The sequence below is a fragment of the Pleurodeles waltl genome, chromosome 6 (genome assembly GCF_031143425.1).
Source record: "Pleurodeles waltl isolate 20211129_DDA chromosome 6, aPleWal1.hap1.20221129, whole genome shotgun sequence".
NCBI classification, from domain to species: domain Eukaryota; kingdom Metazoa; phylum Chordata; class Amphibia; order Caudata; family Salamandridae; genus Pleurodeles; species Pleurodeles waltl.
This window is the reverse complement of record NC_090445.1, coordinates 151,216,124-151,239,249: the sequence shown is the minus strand read 5'-3', so window position 1 is coordinate 151,239,249 and position 23,126 is coordinate 151,216,124. Positions and strand designations below refer to the sequence as shown.

Genomic DNA, 23,126 nt, shown 5'->3' with positions numbered 1-23,126 from the left:
TTATATCAATAAATGTGTGAATATGACCCTCTGCTCACTGTTTTCCTCCCTAGGCTTCAACCGCTGAGGATGAATATGCAATGGAGACATCCTCCAGTGTAAAGACCCCTGGTGGACCTTGCAACAATGGAGGACAGACACATTATCCTAACCTACAGACTTGATCGGGCCACAAATCCAAGAACTGTGTGCCCAATTGGAGCCAGACCTGCTGTCAGCTATCCACCAGCCCACAGGTATCCCGACTCTAGTGCAGGTCCTGTCAGTGCTCCATTTCCTGGCAAGTGGTTCCTTCCAAATGACAGTGGCCATGGCATCAGGGATGTCTCAGCCAATGTTCTCCAACGTGTTGACCAGAGTGTTGTCTGTCCTGATCAAACACATGCGCAGCTACATCGTATTCCCCCAGGTGGAGGATTTGGCCACAGTGAAAGATGACTTTTATGCCCTGGGACATATCCCCAACATCATTGGTGCCATTGATGGTACACATGTAGCATATGCCCCCCCGAGAAATGAACAAGTGTTCAGGAATAGAAAAAGCTATCACTCTCTGAATGTGCAGATGATGTGTTTGGTGGACCAGTACATCTCCCATGTGAATGCCAAGTATCCTGGTTCAGTGCATGACGCATTTATCTTGAGGAATAGCAGAATCCCATATATGATGGGCCAACTACAGAGGCACCGGGTGTAGCTAATAGGTGAGCCCAAGGTCCCCACCCAGTATATGTTGGTGTCTGGGTATGGGGTTGTCCCTAAGGGTTAGTGTGTGTCCAACAGTTGTCCCTCGATATTTGCAGGTGACTCTGGTCACCCCAACCTCTCATGGCTACTGACCACAGTGAGGAATGCCAGGACAAGGGCAGAGGAACGTTACAATGAGGCACATGGGTGTACAAGGTGGATAATTGAGAGAACCTTCGGCCTCCTGAAGGCCAGGTTCCTGTGCCTCCATCTGACAGGTGGATCCCTGTACTACTCTCCAAAGAAGGTGTGTCAGATCATCGTTGCATGTTGCATGTTGCATGTTGCACAACCTGGCCTTGAGACGTCAGGTGCCTTTTCTGCAGAAGGATGAGCCTGGAGATGGTCTTGGGGGAGCCTGTGGACAGTGAGGAAGAGGAGGCAGAGGATGAAGATGTGGACAACAGAAGCTCTCTCATACAGCAGTACTTCCAGTGACACACAGGTAAGACACAGTACTTGACCTTCCATTGCAGTTTTCTGTTGGACATTGGACAGGGCAGCATGATTTCCGTATGTCTGTGGCCACTTACTGTACCCTTGTGGCATCTCTATTTACAGATCTCTGTGCCCCACTCTGGCTCCTGGTGTGTTTACTGCTGCCATACCAATGTATCATACCAATGTAAATATAACTGTACATATGAATTGCAATGTTTTCAGATTGTTGTAATAATACCTATTTCAAACAATTGACAGACTCCAGATTTGTATTTGTTCCAAGGGTGTTTATTTAAGTGCTAATAAGTAGAGGGGGATGTGCAATGGGCTGGGGTGATGGTGGAGGAATGTCCAGTTAGAGTCCAGTCTCTTGGTATCACAGGTGCATTGTCCAATGGGGCATAGGAAGGGGAGCAATGGCAGTTCAAGGTGAACAGGGTGACAGAGTGGGATAGAAGGGTGACAATCAGGAGAGTCCTATTTCCTGGCGGGGATCTTGGCAATGTTCTCTGGCTTCTGCCTGGATCGCATGGACCATTTGTGAGGTGGTTTTCCTTCTGCAGGAAGTAGGGTGCTGGTGGCCTGTTGGTCCAGTGGCAGGGCCTCCTGTCCACTAGCGCTGGTGGAGGGCTGTTCATCGGTGTGGCTAGTGTCAGGGGACCGTTGTTGTGCCACTGCCTCCCTCATGGTGTTGGCCATGCCAGCCAGCACCCCTGCAATGGTGACCAGGATGATGTGGATGTGTTTGAGGACCTCCCTGATCCCCAGGTACTGTCCCGCCTGCAGCCGCTGGGGCTCCTGCAACTTGACCTGTACCTGGCCCAAGGTCTCCTGGGAATGTTGGTTTGCTCCCAGGATCCCTCAAGTGCCTCGTGGAGAGTAGGTTCCCTTGGCCTGTCCTCCCCCTGTCGCACAGCAGTTCTCCCAGCTTCCCTGTTGTCCTGTGCCTCTGTCCCCTGAACCATGTGCCCACTGCCACTGACCCCAGGTCCCTGATTTTCTTGGGTTTGTGGGTTGCCTGGGGTCCCTTTAGTGGTGGACACACTGCTGATTGACATGTCCTGGGGACAGTGGTATGGGCCCGCTGGGTGGGTGCTGTGCTGGTGTTTCCTGAGGGGGGAGGCTCTGTGGTGGTATGGGACTGTGGCAGGGTAACCAACTGTTCAGAGGTCCCTGATGGGCCAGGTTGGTCATCGTGACCCAGGCATGCAGAGCTGCTGTCATCACTGTGGGCCTCTTCTGGGGGGGACTGAATGTTGGTGGCACCTCCTCTCCGGTGAAGTTGAGTAGGGGTCCTGTGAGGATGACAATGCAGTGTTACTGTATCTGCCTGTGCCATCTGGTGCATGGGTATGTTTCCCTCTATGGTTGTTATTGGCAAGGCAGCTTTGGGTTGTGTGAGTTGTGATTCGGTTGACTAAGTGATGGTCACTAGTGTGCATGCTCCAGTGATGGGTGTCCATGCAGGTCTGTGATGGGGGTCCACGCATTGGTGTAGCATGCAGGGCTTGGTATTGGGATAGGTGGGTTGTGCTGGTGGGGTATATGTGAGGTGGTGGAGTGATGGGGGTGAGGGTAGGGGTAGGAGTTTGTGATGGCATGCAGGTAGGGTGGGGGATATAATAGTAAAGAGTTGATTTACCAGAGTCCAGTCCTCCTGCTACTCCTGCGAGGCCCTCAGGATGCATGATCGCCAAGACTTGCTCCTCTCATGTTGTTAGTTGTGGGGGAGGAGGTGGGGGTCCACCGCCAGTCCTCTGTACGGCTACCTGGTGTCTTGCAACTAGGGAACGCACTATTTTCAGTTTGGAAATAAGCAGGCACCTCAGTGGGACGAGAGACTGGGGCACCTCAGCCGGCAGATGCGACAAGACTGGTGGATGGGGTCCTACCCCAGTACGGACTGCTGTATGGGCCTCCAGACCAACTGGTGAGTACACTGTGGGCATGATGCATGTGGCATGAATTCATGGAGTGGTGTGTGTGAAGGCCTTGTGTAAGGGGGGCTGGGTGGATGTCCTCTGGGCGGCATATTGGTTGTGTGCTGGGCCCTGTGTGTGCAAATGGTGATGTGAAGGAGTAAGGGGTGATAAGTGTAACAGGCAGGACTGTCTGACAAATACATTTTTCCTGTGTTTATTGCCTCTGCAGGTCAGCACCCATCAAAAGAAGGGTATATGGCTTGCCATTGCCAAGGACGTGCGGACCCTCGGGGTCTACAGCAGGCGGAGCACCCACTGTCGGAAACGGTGTGAGGACCTGAGATGCTGGGCACGGAAGACAGCGGAGGCCCAGCTGGGGTTGGCCTCCCAACGAGGAAGGGGTGCCCATCGAACCCTGTCCCCCCTGATGGCCCGGCCTATCCAGAGCTGGATGGGCACTTGAGGGCATCACAGCAGCCACAAGGCGGTGAGTACAGTGCCCAACAATACTACTAAAGCCTGGTGGGGAGGTATCCGGGTGGTGGATGTGTGTCAGTGGGTGCCCCTAGGCCAGGCTTGACATTGTAGCATAGGTCCTCTGGTGTCTAGGGTTTTGAAGGGATAGTCCTGCTACCTAGCTCGTAGGCATCCACTACTGGCCAGGACAGGGTGGGTCCCAGGTGTGCTGGATTTGCCGGTGTGTGCCCCTCCCCATGCATTGGTGGCTAGCAATATCACTGGTAGTGCAATGCATAGTGTGTAGGCCTGTTCCCTGTGTGTGAGGGTTCTGTGTAGGCCAATTGTGGTGTTGGTGCAACCATTGACCAAGTTTATCCTTTGTCTCTTCCCCCCCCTTTCTTGTTTTGTCACCCTTTCCTTGTGTGCATTAGCATCATCTGGCGGAAGAGCAGAGGCACCGGCGACAGAGGGAGCTGCATCCCACAGGACCCAGGAGGCAGAGTCCACCAGCGCTGAGGGCACCTGTGGGATGGAGGGTGAGGGGAGCACCACGGCGGAGACTGGAGGGGACAGTTCAGACACAGAAACCTCCTCTAATGGGAGCTCCCTGGTGGTGGCAGACACCTCTGTGACCACCCCAGCCACAGGTACAGCCGCCACTCCCATACCAGCACCGCCCTCCCAGCAACTCGTCATTGAGTTGCCAGTGCCTGCTCACCCAGGAGGGGGGGGGGGCATCTCCTTCGCCCCAGGCCCCTCAGGCCCTGCCCCAGTGAGCCCTGCTGCCCTGAGTGAGGAGGCTATTGACCTCATGAGATCCATCTCTGTAAGGCAGTCAACCATTGTGAATGCCATCCAGGGGCTGGCAGCCCAGATGCTACAGACTAATGCATTCCTGGAGGACATTCACACTGGCTTGGCGGCCCAACAGAGGTTGATCCAGGCTCTGGCCTCCTTTCTGATGGCAGCCATTGTCCCTGTTTCCACCCTCCCCCCTCCAACTTCCTCTTCCCAATCCCATTCTCCTCAATTCAAACCTATCCCAAGCACATAGGTAGACGAGCATGCACACAAGAGTGGTTCAGGCAAATACAAGTACTACACTTCATCCCACAGGCACTCACACAAACACCATCCAGATGCAGACATACCAGCATCCACAATTTCCACTGTGTCCCCCTCCTTCTCCTCCACCTCCCTCCCAGTTCTGTCTTCACTCACACCTGCATGCACTACACCATCATCCACTACCAGCATCATGACCACACCTAGTAGAGCACACACCTCACTGGCAGACACCTCTACAACAGCCATGCACACATCTCCTGTGTCCTCTCCCACTGTGTCTGTCTACCCCCTCCCAAGGTACACAAATGCAAGCACTCAGACACCGAACAGCCATCCACCGCACAACAGCATCTAGCCCAGGCACCTACACCCAAAATCAGTAGACAGGAACCTCCTACAACCACTCCATCTTCTTCCACTCCCAAACCTTCTCCATCTTCTCGCCCAGTGTCCCTGAAAAACTTTTCCTATCCACCATTGACCTCTTCCCTACCCCTCTCCCCCATCCTGCACATCTGGCCAGGGTGGCAAAAACCCAGCCAAGCACCTTAGCCACCCAGTCCACGGGCCCATTCGTCACCATACCCACTCGTGGTGGGAAAGGATCTAGGGCACATGTCCTGAGGGTCAAGCACCAGGCAGCCTCAAGGGAAAGGAGCCTGCCACTGCTGCCGGAAGGAGCAAGGAGCCTGCCCCAGCTGCTGCCAGGAAGTCTAAGGAGCCTGCCCCAGCTGCTGGTAAGAAGTTAAAGAAGCCTGCCCCAGCTGCTGCCAGGAAGAATAAGGAGACTGCCCTAGCTGCTGCCAGGAAGAGCAAGGAGCCTGCACCAGCAGGCAGGAAGAGCAAGGGGCCTGGGGCTGGAACTGTGATGGAGCCCCCACCACCAACCACCACTAAGCAGCTGTCTGAGGATCCAGGGGATGGGCAGGAGCCTCCCCCCACCAGCAAGAGCAGCAGCAGCACCACCACTACCACCACTAAGCAGGCGTCTAAGGCTGCAGGGGATGGGCAGGAGCCTCCCTCAACCAGCAAGAGCAGCAGCAGCAGCACCTCCACTGAGCAGCTGTCCGAGGCTGCAGGGGATGGGCAGAAGCCTCCCCTCACCAGCAGCAGCACCACCACCACCACTGAGCAGCCGTCACAGCCAGCGAACAGTATGTAGTCCTGCCTCCATGGGCTGCTGTGCGGCCTGCCCCCTGCAAATCCAGTAGGTATGACACCCACCTGAAAGACTGTGACCTTGCACTCCCCAGGATCAAGAGCACAGGGCACGATGCCCCCTCCAGAACCAGTGGGTAAGACACCCACCAACTCCAGCCTCCCCAGGATCAAGAGCACAGGGCACGAAGCCCCTTCCATAACCAGTGGGTAAGATACCCACCAACCCCAGCTTCCCCAGGATCAAGAGCACAGAGCATGATGCCCCCTCCAGAACCAGTGGGCAAGACACCCACTTAAGAGACTGTGGCCTTGCACTCCCCAGGACGAAGCACAGGGCATGTTGCCTCCTCCAGAGCATGTGTGCAAGTCACCAGATTGGGAGACTGTGGCCTTGCACTTCCCAGGACCAAGCACAGGGCATGTTGCCCCCTCCAAAGCATGTGGACAAGTCACCCACTTGAGAGACTGTGGGCTTGCACTCCCCAGGACCAAGCAAGGGCATGTTGCCCCCTCCACAGCATACCCAGTATATGTTGGTGTATGGGTATGCTGTGGGCCATATGGGATAGTGCGTGGCTAAATGTTGTCCCTCAATATTTGCAGGTGACACTGATGACCCCAACCTATCTTGGCTGCTGACCCTTGTGAGGAATGCCAGGACAAGGGCAGAAGAATGTTATAATGAGGCACATGGGCGAACCAGAAGGATTATAGAACGGACCTTTGGCCTCCTGAAGGCCAGGTTCCGGTGCCTCTGTCTAACAGGTGGATTCCTATGCTACTCACCCAAGAAGGTCTGCCAGATAATAGTGGCATGCTGCATGTTGCACAACCTTGCCCTGAGACGCCATGTGCCTTTTCTGCAGGAGGAGGAGGCTGGAGATGCCCATGTGCCAGCAGTGGACCCTGTGGTCAGTGAGGATTAGGAGGCAGAGGATGAGGATGAGCACAACAGAACAGCAGTCATCAGACAATATTTCCAATGACACACAGGTAAGACAGTTACTTCACATTTCATTGTAATTATTTTTAAGTTCTGTGACACTGGCATGCTGTTATTTCCCAATTCTATGCCCACTTACTGCACCCTTTGGCAATTCATTTTACAGATGTTGGTGCCTCACAATAGTTCCTGGTGTGATCATTGCAGCCAGCTACAGGTCATTAACATAAGCTCATTTACTGTATATATGAATTGCATTGTTTGAACCTGGTTAAATTAATACATATTTGACAAATTTGGCATACTCCCTACGTCTTTTTAGTCCAAGGGTGTTTATTGAAGTGCTAAGAATAAGAGGGGCAAGTGCAATGGGATAGGGTGATGATGGAGGAAAGTCTAGGGTATTATTCCAGTCTATTTGTAGCACAGATGCATTATTCAAGTGGACATTGGAAGGGGAGCAATGGCAGTTCAAGGTGGACAAGGCGACTGTGTGGGACAGAAGGGTGACAATCAGGAGAGTCTCATTTCCTGGCGGGGGTCTTGGCAAGTGTCTCTGGCTTCAGTCTGGATAGCAGGGAACGTTTGCGGGATGGTTCTTCTTCTGTAGGGGGAGGGCTGCTGGTGGCCTGTTGTTCCTGTGGCGGGCCTCCTGTCCACTAGCTGCAGCGGAGGTGGAAGGCAGATCAGATGTATGACTAGTGTCAGGGGCCCGCTGTTGTGAGCCTGCCTCCTTCATAATATTGGCCATGTCTTCCAGCACCCCTGCTATGGAGACAAGGGTGGTGTTGATGGCCTGCCTGCAAGTCCTCCCTGATCCCCTGGTAGTGTCCCTCCTGCAGCCGCCTGTTCTCGTGCACATTGTCCAGGATCTGGCCCATCGTGTCCTGGGAATATTGATATCCTCCCAGGATCTCTGCAAGTGCCTCCTGGAGAGTCGGTTCCCTGGCCCTGTCCTCCACCTGGCGCACAGCACTCCTCCCAGTTTCCCTGTTGCTCTGTGCCTCTGTCCCCTGAACTGTGTGTCCACTGCCACTGACCCCAGGTCACTGATTGTCTTGGGTATGAGGTGTGCCCTGGGGTCCCTGTAGAGGTGGACACACTGCTGATTGATGTGTCCTGGGGACAGAGGTATGGATACGCTGGGTGGGTGCTGTGGTGGTGTTTCCTGATGGGGGAGGTTCTGTGGTGGTGTGTGACTGGGCCTGGGTAACCGGCTGTCCAGAGGTCCCTGATGGGCCAGGTTGGTCATCCAGATCCTGAAGTCCAGAGTTGCTGTCATCACTGTGGACCTCTCCTGTTGGGGGACTGGATATTGCTGGCACCTCACCTCCGCTGACACTGGCTGGGGTACCTGTGGGGATGTAAATGCTGTGTTACTGTTTCTGTGTCTGACATATTGTGCATCTGTGGCTTGCCCTCTTTGGTTGTATTTGCCCTGGCAGTTTTCACTTGTGTACATTTGTATGTGGTGGGATAGCTGATTCTCTCTAGTGTGCATGCTTTAGTGATAGGTGTCCATGAAGGGCTGTGAGTGGTGTTCATGCATTGGTATGGCATGCAGGGCTTGGCATAGGGATGAGTGAGATGTGATGTGGGGGGTGTGGGACGTGGTGATGTGATGGGAGTGAGGGTGAGGGTATGTGATGGCATGCAGGTAGAGGGGGGTGATAATAGTATAGAGTTGACTTACCAGAGTCCAGTCCTCCTCCTACTCCGGCCAGGCCCTCAGGATGCATGATTGCCAAGACTTGCTCCTCCCATGTTGTTAGTTGAGGGGGAGGAGGTGGGGGTCCACCGCCAGTCCTCTGTACAGCAAGTTGGTGTCTTGCTACAATGGAATGTACCTTCCTCCGTAGGTCTTTCCACCTCTTCCTGATGTCATCCTTGGTTCTTGGGTGCTGTCCCATGGTGTTGACCCTGTCCACGATTCTCCGCCATAGCTCCATCTTCCTAGCTATAGATATCTGGTGCACCTGTGCTCCAAATAGCTGCGGCTCCACCCTGATGAGTTCCTCCACCATGACCCTTAGCTCCTCCTCTGAGAATCAGGGTTGTCTTTGTGTTGCCATGGGTGTTGTGTGAGTTGTGTAGGTAAGGGTGTGTAGGGTGATGTGTTGGGGTGTGTGACGTGGGGTGCGTGGGTGGTGTATAGGTGTAGGTAGTGTGTGGCTCTGGTTTTGTCTGTGGTCGTGGTGTCTGTCTTGTGCCAATGGTTTGTAATGGTAAAGGGTTGTGGGTAATGTGGGTGTGTGTTTTATAGTGGTGTGGGTGTGTGGGGAGTGTATGGGTGACAGGTGTGTGTAGTTTGAATTGTCCAATGTGGTGTTGTTTTGTTTAAGTGTGTGTATTTTGAGCACGGCGGTATGTACCGCCAATGGTTTACCGCCGCTGAATGTCCGCCGTGGTGATTCATGGGTCATAATGTGATTGCGGTTGTTCTGTTGGCTTAACGGTGTGAGTTTTAAACCGCCACTTTATCACTGACCTTTGGACTGGCAGAATTGTGCTTGTGGCTGAATAGTGACGGATTGGTGTGTGTGTGTGTCATAATTTGGTGGACGGATATCCGCCACGGTGGCAGTAAGTTGGCGGGAGTCAGCGTGGCAGTAAGTGGGATTTACCGCCAATGTCATGAGGGCCTAAGTAAATTCTCCTGTAACACCCTTATAAATCAGGATGGGAACACATTGCTCACCAGCTACGATAATGCAATGCTGAAAGCTATTGATGAAATTAGTCCAATTATAAACAAAAGACTTACTCATAAGATATACAAACCTCATATGAGTTGTCATGCAATCTGTTATCTACAAGATTAAAACATTGAAGACATTTTGGAACTCATAACACTCTGTGGCCTAAAACCCACCAAGAAGTAATAAAACCTACCATCTCCTCCGGCAAAGCTCATTGTCTTTATTCAAGATACGCAAACCACTGAACTGAAACTAAGAATTATTTTATGTTGTTAAACTTTAAATCTCCACCTGAATCCCATCGAGCGTAGGCTAACTTCAAATGCTAACAATTCAATGACTGTTTCACTAAAAAGAATATTATTTAGGGATTTTATCTGCATTACAACCTTTCCGCAGCAAGAATATTCTCATCCTTCCCTATCAAATACTTACTTGTCCAAATGTATGCATAGGGCTGGGGTCTGGGCGGTGGTAGAATTGGGCTTAGTGTTTGGACTCACTCAGTCTCCATTAACAAACATAACTTTCAACTGTTCAAAAAAATAGGATTCCAACTAATAAACCCCTTATTAAAGTGAATCACAGGACTCACATAAAATTGACCACACAGAAAAAACCTCAAGATCCCCTGCTCATGAATGTATCAAATCTATACCCTATTTTCAACTGGATGTTTTTTCACCATCAGCGTCTATACCCTATTTTCAACTGGATGTTTTTTCACCGTCAGGTCACAGTTTTACTCTGGTTGACAACGAAAATGGCACACAATGGGCACTTCTAAATGTTCTTTATTTCCAAGAAAAGCTTTTTTTTTTTTTTTTTTTACTGTGGGGAAACATTTGTTTGTGGGGCAAAGAAATTCTATTGTAGTTTTCCAATTCAAAAGGCCCTTCAGTGTTCCTATAAAAGTCAAGATGAAATTAGACTGCTTTGGTTCACATTTACAGTTCTCCACTACCAATATTTTGAGCACCTTTGCTCATCCTTTAAGGCAACACAAATCTGAGCAGCTTACTTGAAACAAAAAAAATCGGTACACATAAAACCGCAACTCTTGCCATTTCTAGATCAGCCACCAACTTTTTGATTCACCTGAGAAGATATTCTCTTAATCCATAAAAAGTTTAAAACACACCTGCTTAAACTCGACTGGGACTAGTTACAACATCAGATTCCATAAATATGAATCAAACACGATTGAACAATTATGAGGGTTGAGGGTAATTTTTATTTACATGTTAAATAGATAAGGGAATCTTGACAAGTCTGCAAGGTAATTTTGTTCGGGAAGTGCAACAGGTTGGCCGGCATCTTATGCACTGCAATGTGAGTGTCTTCTGCTATGAGGAACCTACGACTGGAGTCACAAGGATTGTGCTACTCTACAGGCTGCTCTGGCTGCTGCTCTACAGGCTCTTCCTTTGGTTCCACAGGGTCCTCAAGCTCTTCTTGTGCCTCGGGCTCCTCAGTATCTTGACTGATTTCTTCAGCAGGCTTTGTCTCAGCTACAACGAAGGAAACCAGACTTCATTAATAACTATATTTTTTACATCTTAATTACATGTTCTGATGGGACACTTCATCCCAGGGGTTTAACCATTTTCAATTTACATTCAAATTATCAATACATACACTATAATCTATCAAAAGTAGACGTTTTCAAATTGGAATATACGCTTGTATTACAGTTTTAAATCTTGAGCATGGATTAGGGATCCAGGTCAGAAAATGTAATACATAATCACGAGTTACAATAAGAATGATTTAAACACATTTACTACAATCCCATCTTAACTTCATCCAAAAATATTTTGTGGTAAACTAGAGTTCTTTTTTTTTTTTTTAATTCTTTTTATTAGACAGAGAGGGTTCAGAAGATAACAGTATAATACACTGCCATCATTTCAGTTCGACCATCCATTTGTTCGGTACAGTCCAACACAACTTTGCAACTAGAAAGTTGGTGGCGCTTGTTTGGCCCAATCATTATTGATACAGTCTCAGGTGGGCCCTTCACACTTCTCATACCCCTTGACCCTCCCATGTGTCTCCTCCCGGCTCAGACCTCTGTGAGCCATCCACACTTCCCATACCTTTTCCCATATTGTGGGGCAACCCATTCCCTTGTAAACCACTCTCTCAGCCCTCTGGCACCAATCCAACTCCTATTCCCAATCTGCCACCTTCAGGACCGCCAGCTTGGCCCACGCTCTTGCTGTGTTATGTTTCACTATCCCGAGGGCCAGCCTCAACCAAATCCCCTGATATGCGGGCCACATGATGTCTCCCTGGACCTCCAATAATTGTACCTTAGCATCCATGGGGACCTTCAGCACTGTGACTTAAGACATTATCCGTGCCAGTTTGGACCAATATTCCTGTATGTGGGGGCACCCCCATAGTATGTGAAAGACTGTGCCTTCCTCATTACAGCGCCTTAGGCACAATGGTGTGTCTGCTCTTCCTATCTTGTGTAATAGGATCAGTGGGTAGTATGACCTGTGGAGTATGTTTAGTTGGACCAGCTGGAAACAAGCCCGGATAGCAACCTCCAGGGGCACCCTTAGGGATTCCTCCCACTGCTCTTCCTCAAGGGTCTTCCGCTCACACCTCCCTTAGTCTACAACCAGATCCGGTGCATTATTAACCAATTTCCTATGGATCACCAAAACCCATTACTCAAGTGTAGGCTCCCATAGGGGAAGCCTCAGGTAGTTGTTCACCCTCCTTAATATGTCTCCTGAGCACGTGGCCCAGCTTGAAGTATTTGCAGCGTTCGGTCCTGGCTAGGCCATATTCTTGGCAGAGATCCTCAAAAATAATTATTGCATGCCCTCTCCATACATATCCCAAGTGCTCAATTCCTATCAATTCTCACTTTAGGAACCCCCACAAGTCCCGCACGTCTGAAAACAAATCACTGTGCCAGAGCGGGGTGAGGCCTGTTAGCCTCCCCCTCCATCCCAAATAAGTGTTTGCCTCCTTCCATGCCCGGACCACTGCCAGTGTGTGGTGCAAGAGGTCTCTTTCTCATTGCGCATCGCACAATAGGGCCTCTGGGCCCCCCCTTCCCATTTTACATCTGTCTACCCAGATCTGCAAAGGTCCATTCATTAGCTATTAGGAGGTGAGATGCCCAGTAGTATTTTCTGACATCAGGGATCGCCAAGCCCCCATCATATACTCCATTTTGCAGCTTGGCCAGGGCAATCCTAGGCACGCCTTTATTCCACAGCAGCAGACAAACCTCCCACTCTATGCTCCAAAAGACCTCCAGAGGAACCGTGTAAGGTGTGTTTTGCTAAATATAAAGGAATCGGGAAAGCTTATCATTTTATATAGAGCCGCTCTACCCATTATGGTTAGTGGGAGCCTGTGCTAATGAGTCACATCACCCCAAAGGCTCTCCATCTGCAGGGATTCCTGAGGGTCCCAGGTGATGTAAATACCCAGGTAAATACCCAGGTACTTAAAGCCCTCCAAGACCACTGGAGATCCACAATCCCGTGACAGTCTGGGTCCCACGCCCAAGAGAGGATAAGTTACAGATTTGGACCAATTAATAATATAACCCGAGTGGTCCTAAAAATGCCAAAACCCTGCATGAGCATGCTAATGGTAAGCGAGGGATGTGTCACATATACAAGAACATTGTTGGCATACAGAGATATGCGCTCCTTCCATCCTCCTAGGGCCAGTATCCCCCGCACCAGTAGGTCCCAGCGAACCCATGCCGCTAGTGGTTCCAGTGCCAGGGCAAAGAGCACAGGGAGCAACTTTGGTGGGTGCCCCTCTGTAGTTCAAACCCTCTGGATACCATGCTATTCACCCTAACCCTGGGAGAGTTGTAAAGTAAGAGCACTCAGGTGCGGAAACGTGGCCTGAACCAAAGTCTCTCAAGAGTGGCAAACAGGTAATTTCACTCAGAGTCCATTTTGGCATTGAATGCCATTCTGACTGCCTTTTCTGCCGATGGGTCGGCCGCCATATGGAGCACACCAAAGAGGCATCAAAGGTTGTGCTTCGTACTCATGTTGGGCATAAAGACCTATTGGTCCAAATAAATGAGTGAGGTAATAACTCCTCAGAGTCTAGACGCCAGGGCTCTGGCCAACACCTTGACCTCCATGTTCTATAAAGTGATAGATCTATACGAGCTACACCCTGTCAGAGGTTTGCCCTGCTTGTGCAGGACCACCATCGTTGTTGTCCTTTGATCCACTGGTAGGCTGCCCTGCATATAGGTTTCCCGCAACATGGCCAACATTGGTTTTGCTATTATGCTGGCCATTCCCTTGTACAGTTCAACCGGCAGGCTGCTAGGGCAAGGGTCCTTGGCTGACTGCAGGTCTTGCAGTGCCTGTACCAGCTCTTCCTTTGTTAAGTCAGCCGCAAGAACTTCGCTAACATCCATAGCAAGTTCCTTAAGTAGAATGTCTCTCAGGAAATGGCACAGTCCTCAAAGATCATCTTTGTCTTGGAGGCATATAGGCTCTCATAGTATGGTGCAATCATTTTGGCTATGGCCGCACTTGCTTTCTGTGATGCTCCCATCTCGCTGTCCACCTGAAGCACCCAGAGCGCTCTTTGACCCTGCTCTTCAGCCAGGCCAAAAAATTACTAGCTTTCTCGCCCACTTCGTACAATCGATGCTGCATCGTGAGAGCATGCTTTCAAGACCTGAGTCACACCCCAAGGCTTTCAAATCCTGCTGAAGGAGCTGTAATCTATGGCAGTTGGCGGGAGCCCTGGAGAGCCGGGCAATCACCTCCAGTCGGGTTATGTCACCCTCTATGGCGGAGCATTCCAGTTGTGTTTCTTTCTTTTGTGCCCCTATCAGGGCCTGTGCCGGACCCTTATGACTGACTTGAAGGATTCCCATATCATGCCAGCAGAGGGGACCGAACCCAGGTTTTCTTTGAAGTATAGGTCTGCGCCTTCCCTCAGCTTGCCCCGCATTTCCTTGTCTTGCAGGCTCCAAGAATCCAATTGAGGCGGGAGCATGAAGTCTCTGGGAGGGCTTGCAGTAAGACCTCAACCGGGCAGTGGTCAGAGATCCCTCAAGCATGGTGAGCAGTCGGCCCGAACCGTGAGGTCTGGGTGCAGAGGATAAAGCTATAATCTATGAAAGAGAAGCTCTTATGCACTGAAGAGTAGTAAGTATAGTGCCACGTTTAGGGATTACTTTCCCTCCATATATCAACCAGACCTAAAGCTCTTGCAAATGGGGGAAACGGGCCCTCCTCCATTCCTCCATCTGCCATCCCAGCCCTGTCTACCTTCACGTCCATGAGTGAGTTCATGTTGACCCCTATTATCAGAGTCCCCAGGGGAAGACCCATCAACAGGTCGCCCACCTCCAGGAGGGTTTTGCTATGGAGCCGTGGTGGGATGTACAATGAACAAAGACTGAGTGTTGTGCCCTCCCATGTGCCAGACAGCACCACAAAGTGCCCATTTGTATCATGCCATACCTGATGTGGGTGAGGAATACCAATTTTTTATGAGGATCCCCATGTACCCTCAGTACATAGCCAAACCTATCCAGGGATTTCTAGTGATTCCCCTTGAGGTGTGTCTCAGGTGTGTGTCATCGCAAATACTGCAGGACAAGTGTGCACTTTATCGAGCTGCCCAGGCCATTGACATTCCATGACCAAGTGGTTAAATTTCTAATCACGTTGTGTATCATGGAAACTGCTGTACGTCTGAAGCAGGGTACCCACTTTAAAAAGTGTCTCCCCCTCCCTCCGTGGGTGGTCTAGTGTGTGTTTACTCTGTACTATGCAAACCCCCTCTTGCCAAGAAGTGAAACCTGTGCAAAAGATAAAGGGGGTCATTCTAAGTCTGGCGGGCGGCGGAGGCCGCCCGCCAGACTTCCCCCCTCCAAAATACTGCTCCGCGGTCGCAAGACCGCTGAGGGTATTTTGGCTTTTGCACTGGGCTGGCGGGCGACCGCCAAAAGGCCGCCCGCCAGCCCAGTGCAAAAACCCTTCCCACGAGGACGCCGGCTCAGAATTGAGCCGGCGGAGTGGGAAGGTGCGACGGGTGCAGTTGCACCGTCGCGAATTTCACTGTCTGCAATGCAGACAGTGAAATTCAAAGTGGGGCCCGCTTACGGGGGCCCCTGCAGTGCCCATGCCATTGGCATGGGCACTGCAGGGGCCCCCAGGGGCCCCACGACACCCCATACTGCCATCCTGTTCCTGGCGGGCGAACCGCCAGGAACAGGATGGCGGTATGGGGTGTCTGAATCCCATGGAGGATTCAGAAGGGCAGCGGAAAACCGGCGGGAGACCGCCGGTTTTCCTCTTCTGACCGCGGCTGAACCGCCGCGGTCAGAATGCCCTGCGGGGCACCGCCAGCCTGTTGGCGGTGCTCCCGCCGACCTAGACCGCCGGGGTCAGAATCACCCCCAAAGATTGTTAACAAGAACAAGAAAACAGTCCCAATAAACTCCCCCCCTCCCTGAAACCTTGCTGTGAGAGTTTAAAGTTACCCACCATCCCAACTTGCAGAGCACCTGTCGCCCCAAACTGAACACCTTGTGTTGAGGGTGAGACGCTGCCTGCTCAGTGTTAAATTGATGTAGAGACATTCTATAAGAGCTATCCCCCCTTGAACAGGGGAACTACAATGCCTATGATCATCTCTGGGCAGAGCATGTCTGAGGCGCTCCTGTCCAAACTGTACATACATCTGGAGGCAACCCCGCTCAAAAGCGAGCGGTCTTCCCGGAGACTGAGATGAACACCCATGGTCCACTGAGGACCCCTCTCATGGGCCCAATGAAGAGCGTCTCAGCTGACACTTTCCATTTGGTGTGGTGGGTCTTATGTCGTCCTTTTTTGGCGGGCCAGGCATTTTCCGGTCTCCAGAATGTCTCCTGCCCACTACCCTCCAGCCCTCCATCCAGTCCCAGTCTTCCTCAGACGACCCAAATTGCCATATTTCCCCATCTTTCACCAGGTAATTTTGTGGAGAATAGCATCATGTATTTCACCTCTTTAGTCTTTAGCGCTTTTTTAACTTTGTCAAAGTCTTTCCTCTGACGTTGCACCTGAAAGGTGAAGTCTGGAAAAAAGGCAAATAGTGGCACTGTCCAAATGCATCTCGCCATGGGATCTGGCTGCCTGCAGTATTGCGTCTCGGTCCCTATAATTTAGGATTCTGGCAATGATTGTGTGCGGCGGGCCCCTGGTTTTGGGGGTAGGCCCAGCATTCTATGGGCCTGCTCGACCCTGAAGAAGTTGGACTGTCTCTTTGGTTTGAGTTTGTTGAGGATAAGGTCCTGGATGAAGAGGTCCAAGCTATGGCCCTCCATGCCCTCTGGCACCACCACTATTCTGATATTGATCCTTCGTGCCCTGCCCTCTTGGTCCTCCAGTCTGGCCGCCAATTCCGAGCTTTGTTTATTGAGGTACCGAACCTGCTCCTCCAGCCGTTTTGTTATCAATATTAGCCCTTTGATATGAGTCTCCGCCACGGCCACCTTCTCAGAGATTCAATCTTTACTGCGTCCAATTTCAGTTCTATGGGTGATATCCAGCCTCGGATATCCTGAATGGCCGCCATGATAGAGCGCAGGGAGGGCTCGCCGCTCTGTGCCTTGTCCTCAGTAGGAGCCCCGACCCCCGGGCACACCAGTCGCCCCACCGGAGTCGATATCTTCACTGCATATCTGTCAAGGGTGTTGGCCTGGGGTGGTTTTGGCATCCGGTCCCCTGCTGCAGGATGGCTTCAGTCTCTTATGGCTCAGGCCCTGATCTCAGCACCATTTGCCCCCCCAGAAACTAGAGTTCTCAAACATATAAACAAAGGTTTCATTTCAAAAAGAGGGTTGCCCTAAATCTGTAATCTGTGTGTGATAAAATATTTGATTTTCACATACCTAGGTGGAGTTTTCGTTCACTAACTTCCGTACATTATGTTTAATATATGTTACATTTCTATGGCTTTGAGCATGCAAGTTCACCAAAAGGGAGGGCAATAGAAAGCATGGTAGGTCACCAGTATATATACATAGTACAAATCTAAGGCACAATTATAAAGCTTGCAAACCCACAAGGAAATATGCAATAACATTAAATAAATGGTGTGTAAAGGTAGCACTGAGATAAACGGATTGATGAGTTTATTATCCAACAAAGGTGGTTTATACTTTAGTAATAACATTGAAAAAGAAATTAAAGACAAAAATAAGTTTCTTCATAAGTGTATACATTTCATTTTTAGTCTTTTAGCCAATGCGGAGGATGTGTGTTTCTGGTACTCTTCCTCCTTTCTGGTGTTTCCATATTATTATTTTTATTTATTTTTTGTCTTGGGGGTATGCATTCTTGATTACACTCTCTGGGCAATGAACTATCCTATCCATGCTCCACATTTGACCATATTCCAAGATCATTGTGTTTTGTTTTATTCTACAGATTCTGGATTTTTAGGAACACTTGTTGAACTTGTTAATAAACAGAGTTTTTACTGTTTTACTGTTACCCACTGTCCTAGCATCTATTTTTGATCCTTTGGTACCGATTTCTTATCATACAAGGTTTTGTATTTTTGTTGGTGAATGTGGACTGACTCTGCCATGGCTCCCCTATCTACCCATACTTGTTGTCCTCCACTGAGCTAACTAGGGCTGAGCTTGGTTTCCTCCTTTTAAGGGCCGTGAAGGGTGATAGTCCTGTCACAGAATTAGGAGAACTGTGGTATGCCCATAACTTATCTCTCAGGTGTTCTGTATGTGTTTGCTTTTAGTGTTAATTGGATAGTTTCCTTTACCATTTTATTAGCTCTCTCTACCAATCCATTGGCCTTTGGACAGTACAGAGGTGTTTTTATCTGATTGATCAATAGGATTTTTAAGACTGTTTAGATTTTTCTGACACAATTTGCACCCCATTGTCTGTAATTATTGTGCCAGAGATGCCTTCTCATGAAAATGCGTCAGATAGGAATTCTATTAATGACTTTTTGGTGGTGTTACTTACAAATGTAATGTTAATTCAATGTGAATGGTGGTCAGTTAGCACGAAGATGATTTTGTGATCCATTCCAGTGATGTTGATTGGACCCACTAAATCTAATCCTCAATTGTTCCATCGTTTAGATGGTATTTCCTCTGGGGAAAGTGATGCTTTCCATGTTACCTTGGTTTTATCATTTTTGTACATGCATAACAGTCTCTTACGTTGTGTTCTACCATCATATCCTTGTTAGGAAACCAGTATTCTGCTATGATCTTGTTCTTGGTTAGGTTTCTTCCTAGGTGACCCTCATGCGCTATATTTACAATAAATGTCCTGAATTTTTTGGGGGGTATAATTCTGTTAGTTTTCAATTTGTACTTTCCTTGAATAGACAATTCATGTCTTGCATTCCAGTACGGTCATAAATGCTCTGGAACTGTTTTATATTTTTCAGGCCTTACTTGTAGGGTTTTCTCTTTAACAGATGATAAGGTTACATCCTTGCTGGTACTGTCTTCACCTTCTCTTTCTAATAAAGCGGGATGGTAATGAAAATAATAGGGTCTCTAGAAGTTAATGTGTCAGGTGCGATGTCAGAAATGGGAAATCTAGAAAAGCAATCTGCTGCCGGATTCCTTGCTCCTGACACATACTCTGCTTTGAAACTATATGCTTGTAATCGAAGCATCCACTTGGCTATACGTAGAATGACATTTTCTATGCCTTTTGTGGATAGAACTGGTATTAATGTTTGTGATCTATTCTTAGCAGGATTTGTAAGTCTCCTAAGTAAAACCTGAAATGAATAAGGCCCCAGAAACATGCTGGTGTTTCCTTTTCTGTTGTCTGGAAGCAAAAGCAATTACATTTTCTATTTCTTCTACTACCTGTGATTGGGTGGCTCCCAGGCCTTTGTTACTGGCATATGTAGTGAAAATTGGTAAAAGCTATTGTGTGCGTATCTTTCCATTCAAATAAAGTACCTTAAGTAATAAGGGGGAAATACAATGATGCACCATACTTTTGTAAATGCGGCGCATCCCTGCGTTTCAGAACTGGCACGGCGCTGCCAATTTTGGCACAGCACCACACTGCACCAGTTCTTTGTAAATATTCCCCAGAGGGTCCCCTTGCAGTCTATTAGTATATTCTGTATCACTCTTTAGAATACAGCAGCAGCAGATGCTAGCCCAAAGGGCATTCTGCAATAACAAAGTGCTCCACAGGGTGTGGTGAAGGATGTTAGTGGCTTGCTGCTGAAAGATCTAACACACTAAAAAAATTGCACGTGTATTAAACTTAGCATTTAGTTGATCCTGGGTAGGGGATGCCTGTCTACCCAAATGTTAGAATTTAAGCTAGGAACGTCAACACATAGCCTAAAATCATTAGAAATGTTTTTCGTAGCAATAACTATAAGGGCAAGCCATTCAGAACTTTCAATCTTTTGTATTACGCTTTGGGTCTCTAATTTGTCCAGTTCCTTTTTAAGAGGTTCTTTCATCATTAGTGGAATGTGTCTGGTTTTCTGGACTACCGAAATGGCATTATTTTTCAGCTTGATTTTGTGAATAAAATTGTCAAGATGTCCTAATTTGTTCGCAAAAACTTCACACATTGTTACCTATGACAGGTCTATCTATTAAGAGTACTTGTTCTTCATTTTAGAGTCAAGCTTTATATCCAGTTCCTTCTGATGTTTCCATCCTAAAAGATTTGAGCCCTGTTTGGATATGCATGTCCTTTCTACTGTGCTCCTGTCCTTGAAAGATATATGCATCTTAACCATTCCTTCTAATGGTATGACATCTTTGTTGTTACCCCCTGGTTTAATGTCAGCTGGTTCTAAGATGTAATCTTTTCCTGCAAATTTATCCTGGAAATTCTTATTATTGATTAGTGTGAACGGGAAGCATGAGTCAGCATGAACATTAAATTCCACCCCATCCAATGTAATATCACATGTAAAATATGATGCATTTTCATTTTTTTCAAAGGAGTGTACCTGAATAAAAGATTCTACTTTAAGATTCCCCATCATTATCATTTAAGGACTTTGCCAGATCAATTTCCTTAATACCAGAGTCTTTACACACTTTAGCACAGTGCTCCCTTTTGTTAATTTTTTTGCACAGTACAGACCTTGCAGAGCACTTGCGACTGTTTGCTTTTGTTAAATTTCTGTTTTTGTATATTTTTTCACTTTGTATACCACTTCCTTTTCTGTAACGCTGTTAATTGCACCTGATCCATTTGACACTTCGTTTTTTGTTTGGGTTTTCATTTCTTTTATACACTCAGCAGTATGTTCTTTTCCCCTAGCAATATCTATGGCGTCTTACAGATTGGGATTTAACACAAGCAGTTTCTCCTGCACTTTAGGACTGTTTGTGCATCTTACAAGTTGATCACATATGAGGGATTCAGTAAGCTGACAAAATTCAAAAGTGTCTGAAAGCCCCCTGAGTACAGGGATATAATTAAGGCTCCCAGTTTCATCCTCAACAGAGGTGACGTTCAGAGTACCTGACTACACTGCCCAGAAGAGGCCCGGCACTACGCATGGGCAGTGTGGGCAGCTGCCTAGGGCCCCACGCTCAGCTTGAAAACATGGGTCTCACTTCCGAGTGAAAGGCCATACCATCTAACAGTCCACACACTCCCTGAAGGGCCCCTCCCCATCCGATCACAAATGTATTCTTTAGCGAGGTTGGTCCAAAGACATGGTGGCATTGCTGGGGCAGCAGGGGTGCGGGGAACGGAAACAGTGGGTGGGGAAGTGGGCAGGACAAAACAGTCAAGGTGGGTCAAGGGGTTGGGGGGGGAACAGCCAGATCAGACTAGCATGGCACCAGTGTTTAGCAAAGCGCATTTAAGCGCACTTCCCTAGGCCTTTAAGAGCTGGATCAGGGTGCAAGATCCAGTTATGAGGCCCCAATCCCTGGGCCTTGCGGCCATTATCCCGTGCTGTGAGGCCCAGGGTACAGGGGTCCCTTCTCCCTGGCTTCCGAGTGAATCTTAGCAGCCACGCGGCTAAGTCAGTCATTCTGTGCCTAAAGGCCATTTCATTTTTTAGACATACTTTGATGTTCGAGCCATGTCCTGGTTTCTGCTTTTTTGAAAATCAGGACACGCTAGTCATGCTGCACGTTATATGTGTGTAACTGGAGTGTACACATGTGCTACCATAGCTGTACCTGTTCTGTACACAAAAGACACTTGAAATAGAATACGTACGTTATTGTTTATTCCTCTTTGCACTACTAGCGGTCATACAAAACCAACCTGTGTGTGCATCTGCAAAGATTGTGACATTTTTATTATACCACAGTTAAAATATGTACTTTGTTGATGTTTGTCTCTTTGCTGGGATGCGTTCACCCACTTTAACCATGTAAACATGATTTTTGTAACACCTCCCAGGCCAAGCAATGAACGAAGCTGGATCAGCCTCTCAGGCCCAGGCACTGCAGCCCTTATCCTGGGCTGTGAGACCCAGAGCAGGGAGCCCGTTCTCCTTGGCTTCGCGGTGCTACACTATGGATGGGAAGCCCAAGGCATGAAACTTCCTCCCCTGGGTCTCACAGCACATGGAGTAGTTTAATGGACCTGGGGAACCAGATACAAGTCCTGGCGTTGGCTATAAATCCTGTGAGTCTGGGCAAATCACTTAAATATCTCAATGTCTTTTTTTTTTAATCCGACCTTTTATAATGTAATTGGTACTTGTGCAAAGCGCTCCAAAGCCCTTGTCCCGAATGTCACCCCCTCCCCCCAACTTTAGAAACTACAGCAGGGGTGGAGTTCTTGATGGGGCTCTTCGGTCTGCAACTCACAAAGTCTCATAATTAACACGAAAGAGTGGATGGACGGATGAATAAATGATGAGAGAAAGGATGGATGAGTGAGTGGAAGAATGGATAGATGAGTGAAATGGTAAGTGGATGGACGGATGAGTGGAAGGGTGGATGGATGTGGGAACAAATGGATGGCGGAGTGTAGCAGAGGATAACAGATGAGTGAAATGCAGAATGGATGCATGGATAGAGTGAAAGGGTGGATGGAGAGAAAGAATAAAAGGATAGATGATGAGTGAAATGAAGGATGAATGGCTGTACCGATCAGTGGATGAGTGAATGGGTGAATGGACTAACGGGAGAGTGAAAGGATAAATGAGTGAAAGAATGAATGGATGAGTGAAAGGGTGGGTTGATGGATGAAAGACTGGGTAGATGAGTGTAAGGGGGATGGAGTATGAGAGAAAGGATAGATGGATGAGCGACAGGCTGGATGAGTGAAAGGGTCGATGGATGGGTGGATGCATTTGTAAAAGGATGGATGGCTGAGTGAAAGGGAGGATGGATGATTGACAGGATGGATGTGTGGAAGGATGAGTGAAAGGATGGATGTAATGGTGGATGAGTGAAAGTATGGACAGATGAGTGAAAGGGAGGATAGAGAGATGGAAGAAATGATGGATGGATAAGTGAAATGGTGAATGGATGGACCGATGAGTGAATAGGTGGATGGGTTAGTAAGTGAAAGGATGGTTGGATGGAATAAAAGGTAAATGAACGGGTGAGTGAAAGCTGGATGATGGAGTGAAAGGGTGGATGGATGAGCAAAAGATGGATGTGCGAAAGGATGGATGGATGGATGAATGAAAGGGTGGAGGGATGGATGACAGGTTTGGAGATGGATAGGTTTG

The 23,126-nt window shown here is 48.7% G+C and overlaps 1 protein-coding gene across 1 annotated transcript in view; it reads right to left on the bottom strand.

Annotated features, from left to right (window-relative positions):
• Positions 1-10,651: 10,651 nt before the first annotated feature.
• Positions 10,652-23,126, bottom strand: part of ODAD4 (outer dynein arm docking complex subunit 4) — a 75,446-nt gene continuing 62,971 nt past the window's right edge. The window contains exon 12 of the mRNA XM_069237664.1: positions 10,652-10,951. Within this exon, the coding sequence (XP_069093765.1) occupies positions 10,824-10,951 (128 nt within the window). The 3' untranslated portion in view covers positions 10,652-10,823. The remainder of the gene's footprint in view (positions 10,952-23,126) is intronic.